At 42.4% G+C, this 18374-nt stretch overlaps 1 protein-coding gene across 1 annotated transcript in view; it reads left to right on the forward strand.

Annotated features, from left to right (window-relative positions):
* The first annotated feature begins 7237 nt into the window (after window positions 1-7237).
* Window positions 7238-18374, forward strand: part of LOC105830662 (gamma-aminobutyric acid type B receptor subunit 2) — a 32292-nt gene continuing 21155 nt past the window's right edge. The window contains exon 1 of the mRNA XM_036292034.1: window positions 7238-7710. Within this exon, the coding sequence (XP_036147927.1) occupies window positions 7264-7710 (447 nt within the window). The 5' untranslated portion in view covers window positions 7238-7263. The remainder of the gene's footprint in view (window positions 7711-18374) is intronic.

The following is an 18374-nucleotide window of genomic DNA, read 5'->3' on the forward strand; positions in this document are numbered from 1 at the left end:
CGTTCGCCCCACACGCTTCACTCCATTTTTCAACCCTCGGCCTGACAACTGGCGTTTTATTTTTGACAGTTTCGTTATTCGATATTGATCAAGTGGCGCGGGGGCGATAGTGCGGTCGCGGCGGCGGCGGCGGTGGCGGCGGCAGCGGCCGGTACGACGGGATTAATTATTTAGAGACAATCGGTTTGGCGGCGATTTATATTTCCCATGGGTCAAAGGGCGTGCAATATGCATGCGCTCGCATATATAAATGTAACCCCCGTCGAAAACCGATGCTGCAGCCACGTTCCTCCGCGTAGCGACCGTCGCCGTCGCAGCATAGAGACGTGTGTGGGTTTCTAGGTAAAAATTTATGGATCTCGCGCGCGCGTGTCGCGGCCCAGATTTATCAAACTTAATAAGATGCATTGTCTCTCTCTCCGTCCCCTCTCCCTTTCCCCCCGCGGCGAGAAAGAGCTTTTGGACCCGCAGTTGCGCGGATTCTCCTCTTCGTTTTGTTTCGCGTGCACGGTATGAAATCTCGCGCGCTTAAAAATCTCGACGTTTCATAGAGTCGGATTTCGTCGGTAAAAATACTCGGGCTCCCTCCCTCCCTCTTTCTCTCTTTTTTTTTTTAAACGATATCGCAACACTGGAATCGCGTTTCATCGAACGCCGCAGTGCTCGAAATTTCTACCGAATATGACTCGTATCCATCGCGAAGAGAAACAGAGAGAGGGAAAGAGAGAAAGAACGGGAGGCCCGCATAACTATAAACCTGCTCACGTTCGATATCCCGATGGCGTAATAAACACTCCCGGGGCTAAATTGAGAAAATTATATTCTCCCCTCTAACCTCACGCCAGGGAGTGAGCGCTTTCGCATTATCGAGGGCTGAAAAGGCGGCTAAGTGTTTGTGTACCCTTTCCTCCCACCCTCTTGCCCCCACGGTTCAAGATCCCGGGAGCGCCGACGGTGGCACACGGCATCTCCATGACCGGGGGTATTCCCTCGGTTAAAGTGACTGTGCCTGAAGAGGATACCCCTCGGTGCCGTAGGAAAGAGAGAGGGGTAGGAGGTTGAACTAACAAACCTCCCGTTTGCCTCGGTGAAAAACTTTGAACGCCACGAGGTTCCCGGCTGGGAAAAGGGGAGACTCACTCGGTCGCGACAAGAAGTAATCGTCCTCGTCGTCGTCGTCGTTGTTGTCGGTTCTCTTCCTTCTCCTCGACGTCGTTGTTGAGCGCGGCTAAAAGTAGACACCGACACTCCCCCTAGTAGAATAGTCACCTCTCTGAAAAGTCCCTGAATAACGGGAGACGTGATGGCGAGACGTGACGCGGAATGTGAGGGAGAGAGAAGAAAATTCGCGGGGAATTGTCTTCTTAGCGATCCCCTCCCGTCCCCCCCCCTTCCACTTTGGTCGCGCACTGTTTACCAGTCCCTCGTGCGCCCTTTGTCATTCGAGGGAAAGGGAAGCCTAAAGGGGCAGCCTTCGAGCAGAGAATGTTCCACGACCGGAAATTGAACGCGACCGTTTACGACTCTGTAATAACTGGCTTCGTACCGGACCACTTAAACAGCAATTGTAGGTCATCTCGACGAGGCACTTGGCACGACACAATACTGTGCGCTTTCTCTCTATCTCTCTCTCTCTCTCTTCTTCTTCCGTTCTCTACATGTAGAGTCAAAGCTACTGGTTGAGATTGTTGACAATGAGACAGGAAAGTGGCTCTCGAACGAATCCATTGAGAACTGAACGAACACCCGACGGGTAACGATTTGCCTGTGAAACGGAATCGCCCGGTGGCTACAGTGATACGGACATGATTAAAAATGTATCGGCGTTACATTTAACCTTTGAAGAGAGAAAGAGAAAGAGAGAGAGAGAAAGAGAGATCCCGAGAGATATCGCGTCGCACCCGCCATCCTTTATTTCCTCATTTTGGAATTCTCGTTATCAACAGAGTTCAGATCCGCTCTTTCCTTTCCCCCGTCGTGTAACCGACGTAATTAACTTTCGCAAAAACTCTTACAGCCGTACGGTTCACGTAATTGCGTTATCACCTTAATCAGTCTCGCCTAAGGCAAAAAGCGCGAATGGGATATTGAATTATTTTAAAGCCGCTTCTACCTCGTTAACGTCGGCGAGGTCAGCGACGTTTCAATGGCCAGACGGAGTAATTTATCTCTCAGTGTATTAATATCACGTTCGAGATATGATCTCGGAATCCTTATTAGATCCTTGACCGGAGGTTTAATTTTCATCGCGTATCATCGAAGAGACTTGCGCGAGACGGGCGCCTCGAACGGCTTTAATAAGAATTGCGCGATTCTATACGTTGGACTGGTAGAGCATTGACGTGTACGTACGTAACATACGTATACGGTTCTAAAAGGTAGCAAGTCAACTGGGAAAGCATCGATCGTCATTTCAAGTACTGCACGAGGTCGTTTCTACGAGCCGTTCTTGACGCATCAGCCAATCGCGACGACGACGATCGAAGCGCGTTTCAAATTTTATAGCTCTAATTTCGCGGAAGGTCTGATTGGCTTGAAATGCTTTTCATGTTCGATCTCACGACAGAAAGGAGTTTCTTTTCCGCGACTGTAATCCCGACTGTCCTAAGATCGAGGAAAGAAAAAAAAAATATTATTTAGATAAAAAGAGCTTTGTTTTGAGAGTATCTTTTCTAAATATTAAATATTAAAATAAAATTATTTAACGTTGACCAGATATAAGTTGCTTATGTGAAGAATTTTATATAGATTCGTCGAGAAAAATACACTCTCATTATTCAGCAATAATATTTATTCAAAATATTTTCAAATAAAATAATCAAACATTTAAAATATTATTATTATCAAAACTATGAAATACGAATATAATATTTTGAAATGTAAGATTATTAAATTCTTTAAAGAAGATTAAATTGCAAATCATTGTTTCATATATAAATAATAAAATACATAGATAGTTAAGTAAAATACAGTTTTAATTAGATAATAAGTTTCTTTTCTCGAGTGTAGAATAATATACTTCTTTCAGCATATTAATTTATTCTATAATCTTTTACATCTTTAAAATAATAGGTACATCGTTTTTATTAGAATGTCAGTTAAAAATTGTCTACTTTAAGAATAATAACGCCAAGTAAATTAGCGCAATAACTCATTGCGCGGTACGAGTGGTTATTTTAGTAGCTTCCACGTAGTTTCGCCGGGATTAAAGTTACTGTCCGGCGTAACTTGGAAATCTTACCAGGACTGGCTAGAAATGGTCGCCCGCTCCGCTAATGTCGCCACGCGACCCGCCCAACTTATCAGGCCGGGCTCCACATAGTTTCGAAGAAAGTTCGGGACGCATACATTTTTACGATTCCCCCCCTCCCCTATCTCCGTTCGGGCGCGCACCACTTTTGCGGGAGTTTCGCCTCGAATTTAAGGAAACGCGCGAAACCCACGCGCGGATGTTTATCAAGTGGGAAGTTTGTCTCGGTATAATAGAAGTTGACGGCTGGAAAAAAAAAGCAGAGAGAACCGGCGGAGACCGACTCGGTCTCCCGAGGGAAACTTCATGGGTGTCCTCCTTCCCGAAGTCGGACGGACGAGTCATGTTAAAGTAAGGAGGTATCCTATAAATTTAATGGCGGATCGTGTCCGCGGACGTCGACTTTCCGCACTCTTTCCTTTTTAAATCCCTTCCTCGTCATCGTTTCGCCACCCATCGTTTCGCTTCGCTCTCCTTTCTCTTCATCGTCCGCGTCACCGCGTCAATCCCCATAAAAAAAAAAAAGAGTTGGCGACACGATCTCGTCATCACGTCATCCTTTTCAGTTATTAACACAGGGCGAGAGACGTCACTACTCGTCCTCATTCCCGAGCGTAATCCATCCTGCGGGCGTCGCGCATTGGCAGATCCGTTTCACACATTCCCGAAATACTGCGACTGGCTTTTCCCCTCTTGTCTCTCTTGTCCTCTGTCCTCCCCTTTCTCTCTCTCTCTCTCTCTCTTACACGCACGCACGCACGCACGCATCTACACATAGTTTCATCAACCTCAAATCCATGTTCATTATGGATAGATTCCTAAGCCATTAACATCCCTATAATCTTACCCGTTCCGAGTAACGCCATCAATCCTCTCCGTCCCTAAGCCGTCCCTTTCCACCTCAATTTTCCCGATCATCCCTCACAGTCCGGTAATCCTGTAAAATGATAATACGACGGTGTCGCTGAGTTCACTGAAATAATCGGGCGTCGGTCGTTATATTAATTAAGTCACATACGCGAGCCGGGAAGCTACATACGTCGCGATAGTGAGATTTGTATTTTTCATTTGTATTTTTGCGTGTGCGCGCGCAATATTTCTCCGAGCGACGAAGGATTCTTTTTATTCCACATCGCGGGGAAGTAGAAAGGAAAAAAGGGAGAGAGAGAGAGAGAGGAGAGAGAGAGAGAGAGAGAGAGAGAGAGAGAGAGAGAGAGAGAGAGAGAGAGAGAGAGAGACGAGAGAGAGAGAGAGAGAGAGAGAGAGAGAGAGAGAGAGAGAGGAGAGAGAGAGAGAGAGAGAGAGAGAGAGAGAGAGAGAGAGAGAGAGAGAGAGAGAGAGAGCGAGAGAGAGAGAGAGATGAGAAGAGAGAGAGAGAGAGAGAGAGAGAGAGAGATGGTTTTTGCCTCTAGCTCGGATGTAAATAGATTTATTCGATTCCGTTTGTGATCGGAGATATCCTCTCGCGTTTTCCAGGGGACGGACGCTGTGCGGAGGAAAGAAGAGAAAAAGTTCACGCGCGGCGTGCCATCGGCAAACATTCAAGACGACGCCGTCGCCGCCGCCGCCGACGACGACGACGACGACGACGTCGACGCCGGACGACCTGCGACTGCTAAATTCCCGGCTGCTGCCCCGAGGACATGTTATTTCTGAAGGCACCGGTTCGCGCCGCGCGGATCAAATGCGCCCGCAATGGCGGCGGAAAGTGGGCCAGGTCGGCCGTCGGAGCCGGTAAGTTAACGGCGACAATGTAAAGCGGTTTCATCCCCCTTTGCCCCGATAGCGCGCCTCGCGGCTGCGGGATTAAACTTTAGATAGAATCTCTCGCGAACTTTATTTATCTACTTTGATAACGAGAGCGCGAGAGACGAGGCACGATCCTATATATATCCGAAAATGACGCCGAACGAGATAAGCTTTAATTTTCGGATATGACGTACGATAAACGGGGCCAAACGGTCGACACGTATCGTAATAAGTGCTCGAGGAACAAACTTGCTTCACAAGGGGAACTTAACAGTTAATGTATACCTTTGTTCTCCGCTCCCTTATGGCGTGCCATAGCGTCGTTCGTGTTTGCCGTTAGTTTTCATCGCTTTTACAGGTATATAGAAATTATTATTAACGATTCTTACATATACTTTAACACTTCTACAAATTATTTGTGCAATTATTAGATAACCCTTAACGTTTACTGTAGGGTCTAAAAGAAAGTTCAATTTCAAAAAACTTTGTATGTACAATTTTTTTAAATTAAACATTAAATCAACGATCCCTACTTTTGTACACATTAATGTTAATAAATAACATTTTTTTTAATAGATAAATTAGTATATACTTTGTAAAAATCGTTCGTTTTGTGACCCCAATTTTTATCCCAAAATTCATCATTTCAAATCTCAAAATAAATATCTTATTTGAAACGAGCACAATTGAACTATTTTTGTCTTCAAAGTCTGAAGAATATCTTATTGAATTTTTAATAAAATATCAAAAATTGTAAAAGTTGTAAATTTTTAAATAAAAAGTAATTTTTTCGGTTTTAAAATTTTTTCTTTATACTTGACATCAAGTTTCATAAAATAAACATTAATTACATCTTAAAAATGTTAAAAAATCATCCAGTAATTTTTTTAAATTAAAACAATCAATACCTTCATTATATACAGTAAGCATTTAAGTGGTTTGAGTCTAAATGACACCACTGTGAACGATATAACATTTTCGTAAGGTGTGAACGTTAAGGGTTAAATTAAAAAACTGTGTCGACTGAGACCTTGGATTATTCGGATCCAAGAGTGAATTTCCAAGAGATCCTGAAGGACATGTACAAATCTAGGCCGATAACGCACTAAATCTGTCGCCTAGATGCTAAACCCTTTTGGGGGATCGGACAGAGACCGCTGTTTATCCCAGTGTTCGTATTAAAAGAAAAAAAAAAGAGAGAAAAATGCGCAGGACATCAATGTCCCGAGGTGTGCATCAAGTATTAACTTCTTTTTTTTGTAAGTTATCTCGAGGGAATTTTCTTTTTCGACGAGATCACGCACGAGATCACGTTTGTCCACGTGAACACGCGTGACAAACGTCGCGCGGGAAATTAAGGTCAGTGGTTTTAAGGGTGCCGCACACCCCGCGCGGATACCTCGGGCGGACAGGATCTCTCGCGCTCCGATTCTCTTCATTAATCCTCATTACTCTTCGTTAACCTTGCTCTTGTTCCCCATTAATCTCCGTTAATCCCCCGGGTAGAGCTATCGCTAACGCCACTCGTCGGGAAACAGGTGGGATAATGAAACTGATAATATTCTTGATTCACTTCGCGGGCCCCTCGCGACACCCTGCTTCGGCTTCTCTCTAATCTGGCAAAACAAATAACTAGTTGACTCAAGTCTGTTTGTAGATGCAACCGGAAGACGTCAGTCGCGGCAACGACGATGAGGAGGGGAGACGGTGTGGAAACGCGATCGCCTGGAATGAAGCACTGAGATAAAGACCCTTCTTCTCGACACCCTCCCCCTCGCGATCTCCCCGACTGTAGAGCGCGTCGAGCTCTGCTCGGGACTCGAGTTCGCGATAAACGATATATACACGTGGTGGTGTACGTGGTGATCCCCGGTAGCGCGAAATATCGGCACCGCCGACGGAGATGTCGTGCGCGCAGAGCCCCGCGGGTCGCCGCGATGATGATCTGTCGTCCGTTTGACCGGAGCCCGTTGAATCCGCGGACACGTGGAGTGCGTCGTTCGTCGTCGACTTGTTGAAGAAACATAAAGCACGCGGACACTTGACGAAGTCTCCGATCGAGCCGATCTCGCGTCGTTCACATCTCCCAGCTAGCCAGTCAGTCAGCCAGTCAGCCAGCCAGCCAGCCAGCCAGCCAGCCAGCATCGTTTCCTCTCCGTCATGCGGGCAGAAGTCGGTGAACGAAATGCGGCGACCGGCGTCGTCGCGCGGGGCTTCTCGTCGGGCCTGTACCAGGTGACCAGCCGGGAGGCGAGGTGCACGAGATGAAAGCGAGATCCACGCCCAGGTCCACGCGGGATGTCGTCGTCGGGATGACAGACCGGATGAAGGGGAGAGGAAGACGGGACGAAAAAGGGACGAGGACAGCCGGGGAAACGTTCTCCGGCGACATGTCCTCCGGGTCCAGGTCCGTGAGATGCGGCCGCCGTCGTTCGCCGATGCTGTCGGCGTTCACGATGGCTGTCTGCTGTTGCTGCTGGCTGCTGATGCTGATGATCGTCGAGTGCACCGGCCAGAAGCCGATCAACCTCGGCGGCAACAGGAAGCGCGACGTCTACATCGCCGGCTTCTTCCCGTACGGCAATCACGTGCCGGAGGGCCACATCGGCCGTGGCGTCATGCCCGCGGTGAAGCTCGCGGTCGAGCACATCAACGAGCACCCGACGATACTCAGGGACTATCGGCTGCACATGTGGTGGAACGACACGGAGGTGAGTGGCCCGCCTGTACACGAGCGCGAGATATACGCGTCCCCGAACGCTAGTTAGCGAATCCCTGAATGCGGATTTATCCTCCTCTTCCACTTTTTCAATAAAGATACCCCCCCCCCCGTTTTTATCCCCTTCCCCCTCCCCTGGAGCGGGGTGTTGCGCGCTCTCTCTACCTTCGCCTCTTCTCTTTTTCCTCTTTTTTCAATTATCCGCCTTGTACGTTGTTGAATAGAGATTCTTTTTCATTATTATTTGATTACGGGCCCGTCCGAGTCTTTTGTCGAGTCGCGAGCGTTATCGCGCAAGGGGTCGTGAGGAGATTAATAAATTATTGCCCCGCTTATAACTTCCTCCATCACTGCCCGAATACATTTCACAATTTTGCTTAGATTAGGATTAAGAATTGACCGGGAAACTTCCAATCGTTAAATAAATCATTTAATGCCGGTAATTCGGAGGATATAAACTTGAGGCCACTAGGGACTCTGAATGCCCGGCCACGTAACTGAAATAACGTGTCCAATCGAAAACTGTTGAATTATTAGCAGATTTCGATATTTATATTTCGTTTTTCGTCATTTGCCAGATATGTTTCTCAATCTCGACTAATTGAAAACGATGACTGATCAGAATTCCTTCCAGGAGATTTTTCATTAAAATATCACGATTTGTATTCCTCATTTTTTCCCGCTCTTTATGCTACGCTAGTGAAATGCAAGAGATCTAATTTAATACATGTAGGAGAAAAAGTAGTATATGAAATTCTACTCCATTTTTAATAGCCTGGAAGCTTCCAATTTCGGTAGATGTATTTAATGAAACATCAATTTGCTGAGAGATTCAATACCGTAGTGAAGTGGACAGATAAATGTGTAGTGAGTTTTTAAACTTCTTAAGAGAAAATCACGGAAAGCACTTTAAAAATAATTTCCTGACATAAAATTCCAATAAATTCCAATAAAAAGTAATAATAAATAAATAAATAAATAAATATTTAGTACAAAGATTCGAGCTTCAAAAAGTATTATAATTAAAATATTTTCTTACAAAAATAAAACAAGAGAGAGTTCAAAACAAGTTCAAAAAGTTACATTTTCACGAAACAAAAACTTGTCTTTAAACCGTTTATTGTATAATAGATATAAGAACAAACTTGTAAGTTTTAATTAATATTTTGATGACCTATTTAAAAGGAAAAAATACAAACTTTTGGACTTTGAATTCTTAGAGAAATTTTATATTTACCACTTATTTATCTTATAAAATTTTACATTTATTCTTTCTTATAATATTGATAATATAATAGAAGCAAAGAAGGCAATATTATTTAAAACAAGTTTTTTATTTACGAAATTTTACATCACTTTTAACAAAAAATATTCTTTCCTTATTTCTCTTTGTAGAAATAATTTTTCTCAGAACTTGTAATAGGTAAGAAAAAAAGGTGTAAAGTTTTAGACTTTAATTAATACTTTGGGGCCCACATTAAAAAGAAATTAAAAAACTTCTCGACTTGTTTAATTCTTGCGGAAATTTTATACTTATTACCCATTTATATACTTATATTAAATTATGTAATTGTTTCCCGTTTTCTTGCTAAAATTGTTTACAACGTGACGCTTACGGTACCTGAGAAGAGCGGCTTCTGCTAAAGTATTTTAAAATTTAACTAGATCTGAAAATAATTTAATTGGTATGATAAAAATAACTATGAAGGACGTTCAGGCATGATGAGCAATGTTGCGAAAAGTTTTAAACTTAAACATTCTAGTAACTAAACAATCTAGTAACTAGCTTGAAGGTTCATTATTATTTCAATAGCCTAACAAAATGATTTTCAGATCTTTTTGTTAGGCTATTGAATAAGTTAACTAAATTTTCACATACTTTAGCAAAACCTTTCTTTCCGTAGAGAATGATTCGATACTACAATCCAGATTGCAAAAATATGGACTTGTACGATTTTTTGTAGGAAACCATTCAATTATAATTATTGCTTGCAATGCGTAATATTATATCTAGTTCTCTGCTGGATACAGTGTTTCTGTTACAAAATTGAATTACAATATCGCGAAATCACTTAAATCCCTTTTCTTATAAGGCTTTTCTTGTAAGGCACGTATAAAAGTTACAAATCTGCAAAAACGTATACGATACATCGGTCGGACGGTTGAATTTTGTGCCTCACAAAAGAATCCGTTAGAAACGTAGCAAAAGCTGTTGGACGGGAGATTTTTGTCCGTAAGAAATACGTAATTTCGCGGAAATACGTAACATAACCGGTCTAACTAACGTTGCTCCGAGGGACGGGATTCTATTGACATACGTACGTAGAATCCATGTAACTCGCGTATGCGGAAATCTGGCCGTGCAGCAGGGACTGAGAACAAAATGTGTGTTAACTCGTCGGTGCACATGTGTGCGCGCGCGCGGATTTTCCATACGTGGATTTTTTCAAGGAAAGGAAAACATGTCTCTCATTAGGTATACACAGAGCGCCGCGGGTACACGTATTATATACATAAGAAGCCGATAAGGGAGATGACGGAGGTAGATTCAGAGTTTATGCAACGTCAAGGTAGACTTATCGTTCGCAATCGTGTCCGTTAAATGTGGAAAAAGGTATCTGCATTCACCCGGCTTCTCTCGATATCTCTCAGTTAAGCGAGACGACACATGTGGACGTGCATGTTACCTTTTTGCTGTGAGCTATCGATCTGTCCCAACTTGGTTAACAATTCACGAATACGAGACGGCAGTATAATAATGCTACGAGTATGTTTAAGTTTTATCCGAAAATATTCTTATGTATATGCCTGTGAAAGCTAGATAATGGAAATAGAATTGGACTCGAGCGCGCGAAAACGCAATCTCTGAAATTTAGGTCAAGGAACGAATCAATTTTTATCGCTGGGAAACTTTTGCAAAATGAAAGAGACGGAAAATGTGTATATATATATGCATATCGTATTTATCGCAAAATATCAGACGACAAATCTGATATTTGTAGACGGGAAGACGCGATTTGGATCTCTCCCTCCCCCTCTTTTTTTTTTCTTCTAAATTTATTATCGGATTTTTTTTAAAGCAGACGCTCGTCGTGTCTGTTTCACGTGGATTGACGCGTGCGCGCGCGGCTCAGGTGCCTAAGCGTTATTACATCCTGAAAAGTTATTTTGCTATGTTATTATTATCACGCGGCAGCGTCTCGACGTCAAGTGCATAAAAATAACGCCAGGCAGCGTATATGCGACCGTGCTCATGCCATTATCTATCGCCGTGCGCTACCTCGGCTAACTCTCCTCTTTTCTGAAAATTTCGCGCCTCGGATTTCGCTATTAAAATTTTTTAGAGAATAATATAACACCGGCGCAATGGAAAATCTAATGAAATTCTTGACAATTATATTTTTTAATGGGTTAGTGGGTCACAACGAATGTTATTACCATCTCTTTTTTTTTTTTTTTTAGTGTAACTGGGAATAGCCTCCATCGGAGGCGAACGTGACATGTGTTATTTTACGTTCTTTTTATCTATTTTAATAATAAAGCCGGGTATATTTAATTTTTCGAAACAATATTAACTGAAAACGGTTTATCAATTGTTGCAGCTGGTGTTCTCGCAACAAGAATCAATTTAATAATTCTTAATCCTCTTACTTGTTTATTTAAAACAGCGTTATTTGAAAATCACCTAAAGTTGTATTAACGTATTTTATCTGAAATTTTAACGTCCGGTGCGGTTATTATTGCACCAGCTAGTAATACTTTCACACATACACACGCGCGCATGAAATGGCGTAACACATTTAAAAAAAATTAATCGATTAATAAACTTGTTAATCATTAAATATTTATTTTCGATGGGAAATACGGCATCGGGCATCGAAAAGTGGCCGTACCGTACGAAGTGCGGGCGAGCCTGCGAGCTAGTTATTAATAAAACTTTTATTGATATTGATTTTTTCGTGTGTGTGCGCGCGCGAACCACCCCGTGTGTTACATTATACATTTTAAAACGCGCTCCGATTCACTCGCGCCGAGATTGACTGAAACGTATATAAAGTCGTTATTACGAATCACAGCCGTGTGTTACAGCCGCGCGAAAATGATCTCCATTACTTCAGCCACGGGGGGGGGGGGGGGGGCGGGGGATAATGGTAATGGGGACAGACGCGGAATACGTTTTTTTCCGCTCCGCAAATCGGGAATTAAACTCACCGAAATCACCGCTTGCGCGCCGAGCAGAATTCACCGCGCGCGAGGAGCGTGACGCATTTGGATCTGTCGAGAGAATATTTGACGGGTGAAAACGCATTGTCCCGAGAGAGAGAGAGAGAAGCAGCGAGAAAGCGAGAGAGGGCGAGAGGGGATCCTGTGGGGGCAGGGGAGGAGGTTGGGCTTTGCCTTTGCCAGCCATCGCCGATGTTGCGCATCGGTCGATACATCCAGCCAGCACAACCGCCACTTGTATCTCAATTTCCGCTGAATTAGGAGCTATCGACGCGAGGACGATTTATCGCGTTGTTTACCGTCCGCGATCGTCGCGAATTTCGCGGGATTCCCCGCCGGCGATCCCGCGACTCCATCGAGATCGCGAACGATCGTCCCACAAAGCGCGCATCATACGTTTTTCTCAGCGGCCGCGGACCTCCGAGAGGCAGTCCCGTGGACCGCGAGACGCGTTCCGGTTTTCGTCGAGCGCGCGCGTGTATGTGTATGCGTGTGTGCGCGTGTGTGTATGTGTATGTACGTGTGCGCGGCGACGCTCCTCGAGTCTAGTCGCCCCGAACTACACTACAGGAGACGCGGGGGTGGGACTCTTGCCGTAGTCGAGTCAAGGATACGCGACCGCGCGACTGCAACTTCGCGACGGGGGTGAGAAGGGAAAACTTTACGTTTACCTTTCTGTGTAGCGTCTGGGCGATATATATACGCCACGCCGGCACCCACACGAGCACGCATGCACTCGAGAACGTCGCAGAGAGCGCGAGCGACGAGACTCGCACAGAATTAGGTCCCTTCACGCGGCTGACGTCTGCATCCGCGAAAGGGGGTGGAGTGGCGCACGACAACGCGGCGGAGATCCCGCGAGCGAGCGAGTGAGCGCGGCCGCGCACGCTTTGAATTATAGATGGAAATTTATGCGAGCGAGCGCGCTATGGGTCGCGCGCGACGCGACTATGAAAAACAATCCTCGGCGGCCGCCTCCGAGTCATTGAGACGGAACTGCGGGGTAAATCACGCGCTTTCTTATTTCGCGAAACGGAAGGATTTGCGAGGGGGGCCATACTCGACGTAAGATATTTTCGGCGCTCGCCCTTCTTTCTCATTTACGAGAGAAATTTTATTCCGCGCCAAAGAAACGAAAAAGAGAGAGAGGGGGTAGGGGGAAACGTACAGAATCTTGCAGCTACATTGCAATCTTGCGGTTGCAGAAATATTGTTAACACATACACGGAAAGAAATGACTTAGAAATATGTTCAATAATAGTAAGTTAATTCTCCGCGCTGATAAATGTTTGAAACATATATTATAGATAAAGTTAAGATCGCTTATTCGGTCTGCAGCGGATCTTGATGCTGAATATAATTTTTCTATTAATTTAATATTCTCAGCTCATATAAACGCGGTGACAATTTTATCAGTCTTGAAACAGTTCCTAAGCTAAATACCGATATTAAAAATATATTAACGGTTAATTTTTCCGACATTGCTAAAAGCTGACTTGTTAAAGATAAAATACATTTGCTGGGGGATACAACTTTATTAGTTAAAATTAAAAGCGTGCTTTAATACCCCGATGAAAAATTTTTCTCGGAATTTTTATATGAATTGGAACACTTTTCACAGAAAAATGCCGAGAAAGTCTATTCTACATCCTTTCTCAGATTTTTCATATATGTGAATTCTGGATTCTGGTAATAAGATTTGTAACAAATCTGAAGTTTTCTGAAAAGTTTTTAAATTAGAAACAAATTTTTGACAAATTTTAAAATTTATATAAAAATCTGTAAAATATATGAAAAATTGAAAAGTGAATTATTGATGGGTGTGAACATAGTACTATAAATCAGTAAGATTTTACTGATTTAAATTTTGGTAGTGTTACATCGCATTACGAGTCTATCGTGATTAATTACGTAAAGTTAATATTTTTGAAAAAGTTCAGCAGTTACAAGTAAAATTTTTCAATCTAAAACACAGTTCAATATTTTATAATTTTTATAACAAAATTTTAATATTAAATTTTAATTAGTTATTTTAAGATACTTTTGCGGTTTAAAAATTATGTTAAAACTTTTAAATCGTGAATAATCTGTGAATAATCTGATATATATATAAATTTGCAATTACATATATATTTTATATAAGATATACATATTAAACATATGTATAATACGTATTATAATTAAAATTTATAACACGTATTATAATTACAGTTAGTAATATTGTAATATCATTATATTATTAATTATAGTTATAATACGTATTTTAATATAATATGTATTTCGCTGTTATAATAGCTCAAAAACAGAAAAACATACCGTTATCACTTGCAATTTCGAGGAGCAAAATCGGTTTATCTCACTAATTATACTTTATTTACGTAATTATTTTTAAAATTTTTAATACTTGCGTACACACACATTTTACAGATTATTCGTTTGAATTAAAAATACCTTAATTAAATTATCAGGACATATGCATTGCAAAGCGTTATTAATTACACACATTATACTGCAACTGTGTATGGCAATATTTCTAAAAGTAAACATTTTACGACATTGTGTTGCGGCAGCATTTTACAAAGCGATGAAATATTTTCGCAACGTTTCGGCAATCTTTCTGTACTGTATGGGTTATTGCGCTCTTAACAAAAGCACGGGGCGTTATTGTGCGCCCGATTCGAGCTGCTATTTTGCTCTCTTATCGGCACTCCCGCGAAATATGGCACCAGTAGAGCGGACGTGGAGACCTGTCGGAAATTTTCTACACGCGTGCTTTACAGCCGAAGCGTCCGCTGACCGGAACGGAAGAATGCAACCAGATTATCTCGTTAAATATACTCGACGTACTTTCGATAAAGCGCGACGCTCTTGATGTACATACATACATACATACATATATATATATATATATATATATATATATATATATATATATATATGTGTATATATATGTATGTATTTAACGTTAGTCTGCACACAGCCACGTAATATAGCATTATCCTCTTTTCCTCGCAATGGAAGGTAAACAGCCGTGAAACAGCGCTGCTTTTTTTCCTTCCTCACAACATAATTTCTCGTTCGCTGAACCCGGAGAATCGTGTCGCGATTTACGATCACGGCCGGCGCGAGTTCACGCTCGAAAAATCGCTGAGACTTCCAGACATATCGAATTATGAGAGTCTCGAAGTTAGCTCTCCGAAGGAGTGGAAGCTGAGCTCTGACGAGAAAAAGTGGAGCGGCAGCTTGTAGACGAAGAAGACGGGAAAGATTAATCGCTTCCGATTACTTGCCGAAAGGATATTGTGAACCGTGTACGACGACGATCGGCGTACCACACACAACGTCGTAACACGTGCAGTATTTTCAAGTAGTAGTAATAATAATGGTAGTGTACGCTATGATATAGCGACAGCAGTTACGGCAAATACGCGTGTAGACGCGTCTGGCTATTTTCGTGTATTTTTCACTGCGAGCTACTTTTTTTTTGCTCGCCGATCGATGCGCATCGGATTTGATTAATTCAACCGTGTAATCGGGCGATGCAGTTTAAAATTAATTCTTTTTATTCTCTCTCTCTCTCTCTCTCTCTCTCTCTCTCTCTTTCTCTCTCTCTCACTCTCGCGAAGGAAATTGCTGCTCTTCGACGCGACGAATTTTCTGCATGAGCGTCTCGCGCGACACGCAATCGCGTATATAATTAAGGTGTCTGTCGCCTCGTTGAATCGTTATCGCTTACGTGATTCACTCTCGAGACATCTGTGCGATGGAAAGAGACGCCATCCCTTCTTTCGTAATGGTGTATTATTCTTTGCCGTTCGCAACAATGCGGTAGTCTCCCCGTTGTTCGAGGTCGACGAAACGATGCGCCACACTTCTCGTTTTCCGTAGCGCGATAGTAACGTTTGAAACTGGCTCGAATTCATTCTTCTCGCTTTCTGCAGCTTCTTCTCAGATCTCTGACACGGCGATCGTTAAGCGGCGACTAATGAACTTGGAGTTCTTCTCCGGATAGCGGGATTATTTCTCTGTTTTTCTCTTTCTCTCTTTCCCTCTTCCGTAACGTAATTTCTAAGGATGGATTTTTATCTCTGCTCTGTGATAACCAATGTATCGGAAATCGATGTGAAACAGAATGGGGAGGGAGATGCAATAAACGCGAGACGGAATCTCGCAGGTACAGCGGCGAATGTGAATATAATTTTAAAAAAATTTTGAAGAACCAGTCACGCGCGCGCGCGCGCTCGTCGTCTTCATGAATTTTTAAATGAAGGATTAGAGCCGCGCGTGGTAGCGAGTGGTAGCTCGTGACGGAATTGCGAGGGCGGAAAACGCGCGCGAGGGATGGCAGTAGCGAAGATAATGTGACGCGAAACGTCAACGGTAATATACGTTGCTACTTTGCATAGAAAATCATCTTGATTGATTTTATGAAATCACGTTGATCGATACTTTGCGTCGAAAATCATCTTGATTGATCTCATGGAAATCTCGGAGCGCTCATAATAAATTCCGCGCGGGGGTGGGGGGAGGGGGATCAGAGGAAACCCGCATTCCATTTCTGTCCAGTCAGAATTCCTATTTTCGTCCTCGCACAATTATATCCTTTTACATCTTGCCTTCGGAACGGGGTCATATCCATGGAGGGAGGGAGGGGAGGAGGTGTAGAACACACACACACATACACACACACACACACGGCAAAGAGAATGTAGCGATACGTTGGAATCAATTTCCGTACTCGTAAAAAAGAACACTCGAAACTCGAAGCGGCGTTGATATCAAAGGGTCGGCCGCTTGTAGATGTCGCGGCTCAAAACGGAATATGCGATGTCAGTCCCAATGATCGTCCACGTCGCCGAGGTATAACTCACAGCTCAAAGATTACTCTTCCCCCTCTCCCTCCGTTCTTCCTCTCGTTTGCCTGCTTTCCTCGACTGCTGTTTCAGCTACAATGCACAAAGCGCTCGCAACCGTTCGCATGAAATTTATTCCAGCAAAAATTCAACTCTCCGGAACAAAGTTTCTCCTTCGACGGGATATTTAAAATACTTTCCCTATTTTCATTATAGAAAAAAAAAATCCGTTACGGTATGAATAGTTGGAGTTCTCAGTGCCGCCTTCCCCTACTTTTCCTCCTCTCCCTCCCCTCCAAGGTAAATAAAATCGAGGGGATGTTACTCGCGTTTATTAATATCACAGTTTTAATCCCGCGCGACAAGCTTTCGGGAATTTGATCTCTCGCTAATTAGAATGACATCGCAATTATGATGATTATTCATCCCCCGCCGATTCGGGCATCTATATTATTCTTCGCTCTTATCTGTTTTCTGGCTGTTCACCAACAAACACTTGTTGATTCTGCAAACATCAAAGAGGATTTTCGATATAAGAAATGATCACTTTTCATCTTGACGCAAACACGAAAAACCGGGGGGAACCGTGAGAAAGAGAAACGTGCGACGCGTTTCCGCAATATTGCGCACGATACGCTTTTTGCGATACGCTTAAACTGTTTCTCCGTTTTGCGATACATTTTCTCGTATTTCGGATATATTTTTCCTGATTCCTCCCCGAGCGTTTCCTAGACTCTTGAGTTTCCTTAAAGACCCTTGAGTTTTCGTATTTCCTTAATGCGAAAGTACTAAGGCGGTGTGTGCATCTGCACAGATCAAAACAAGACCTACCTTTGCAAATTTCTTATGGAAAAACGGAAAGAGAAATCGCGTTTGTTCCATTGTAAAGATTGTACTTTTCTCTATTTGACATGTTTAAATTTTATTGTTGTATTTACATTGAATAAAAAATATAGATTTATTATTTGTCTTAAATTCTTTTACTGTATCCTTCAACTCTCTAGTCAATCTCTCATAAGACTCGAGGCATACAAGATATATTACTTCGATAAGTACATTGTGCAAATATTGCATCATAGTGGCATAACTTGACGGGAATTTCTCAATAATTGCACTAGGATGGTACGTCATAACGTCACAAGTAATTTTGTTGGAATAAAATTTCTAAATAATATTTGTCAAAAGTTGAACAAATTCAAATATGAGATATAAATATTTTACAATTATTTCAAAAACCGTTTGAATGTCCATTAAAAACTTTGCCATGTTGAATGTGTAATATTTCATTGTAATATTTCGACATTATAATTTAGAAATAATTTCGTATTCTTTTATAAGCACGTATATGTATTAATTATATTTTTCAAATATTGAACACAAATTTAATTTTGCAAATACATTATTAAAATTTAATTTGCCACATTGTTATAATTTTGCCGATATACTATTTCAAAATTAATCACGCAGTTATCAATATTTTATAAAAAATATTTATTTCTACATCCATTTTGAAATATACCTACATAATTGGAGATTATAATTTTTATGCAAGAGCTCGTCATAATATTAGAATTTAATA

Source organism: Monomorium pharaonis, chromosome 9 (assembly GCF_013373865.1).
Source record: "Monomorium pharaonis isolate MP-MQ-018 chromosome 9, ASM1337386v2, whole genome shotgun sequence".
NCBI lineage: Eukaryota > Metazoa > Arthropoda > Insecta > Hymenoptera > Formicidae > Monomorium > Monomorium pharaonis.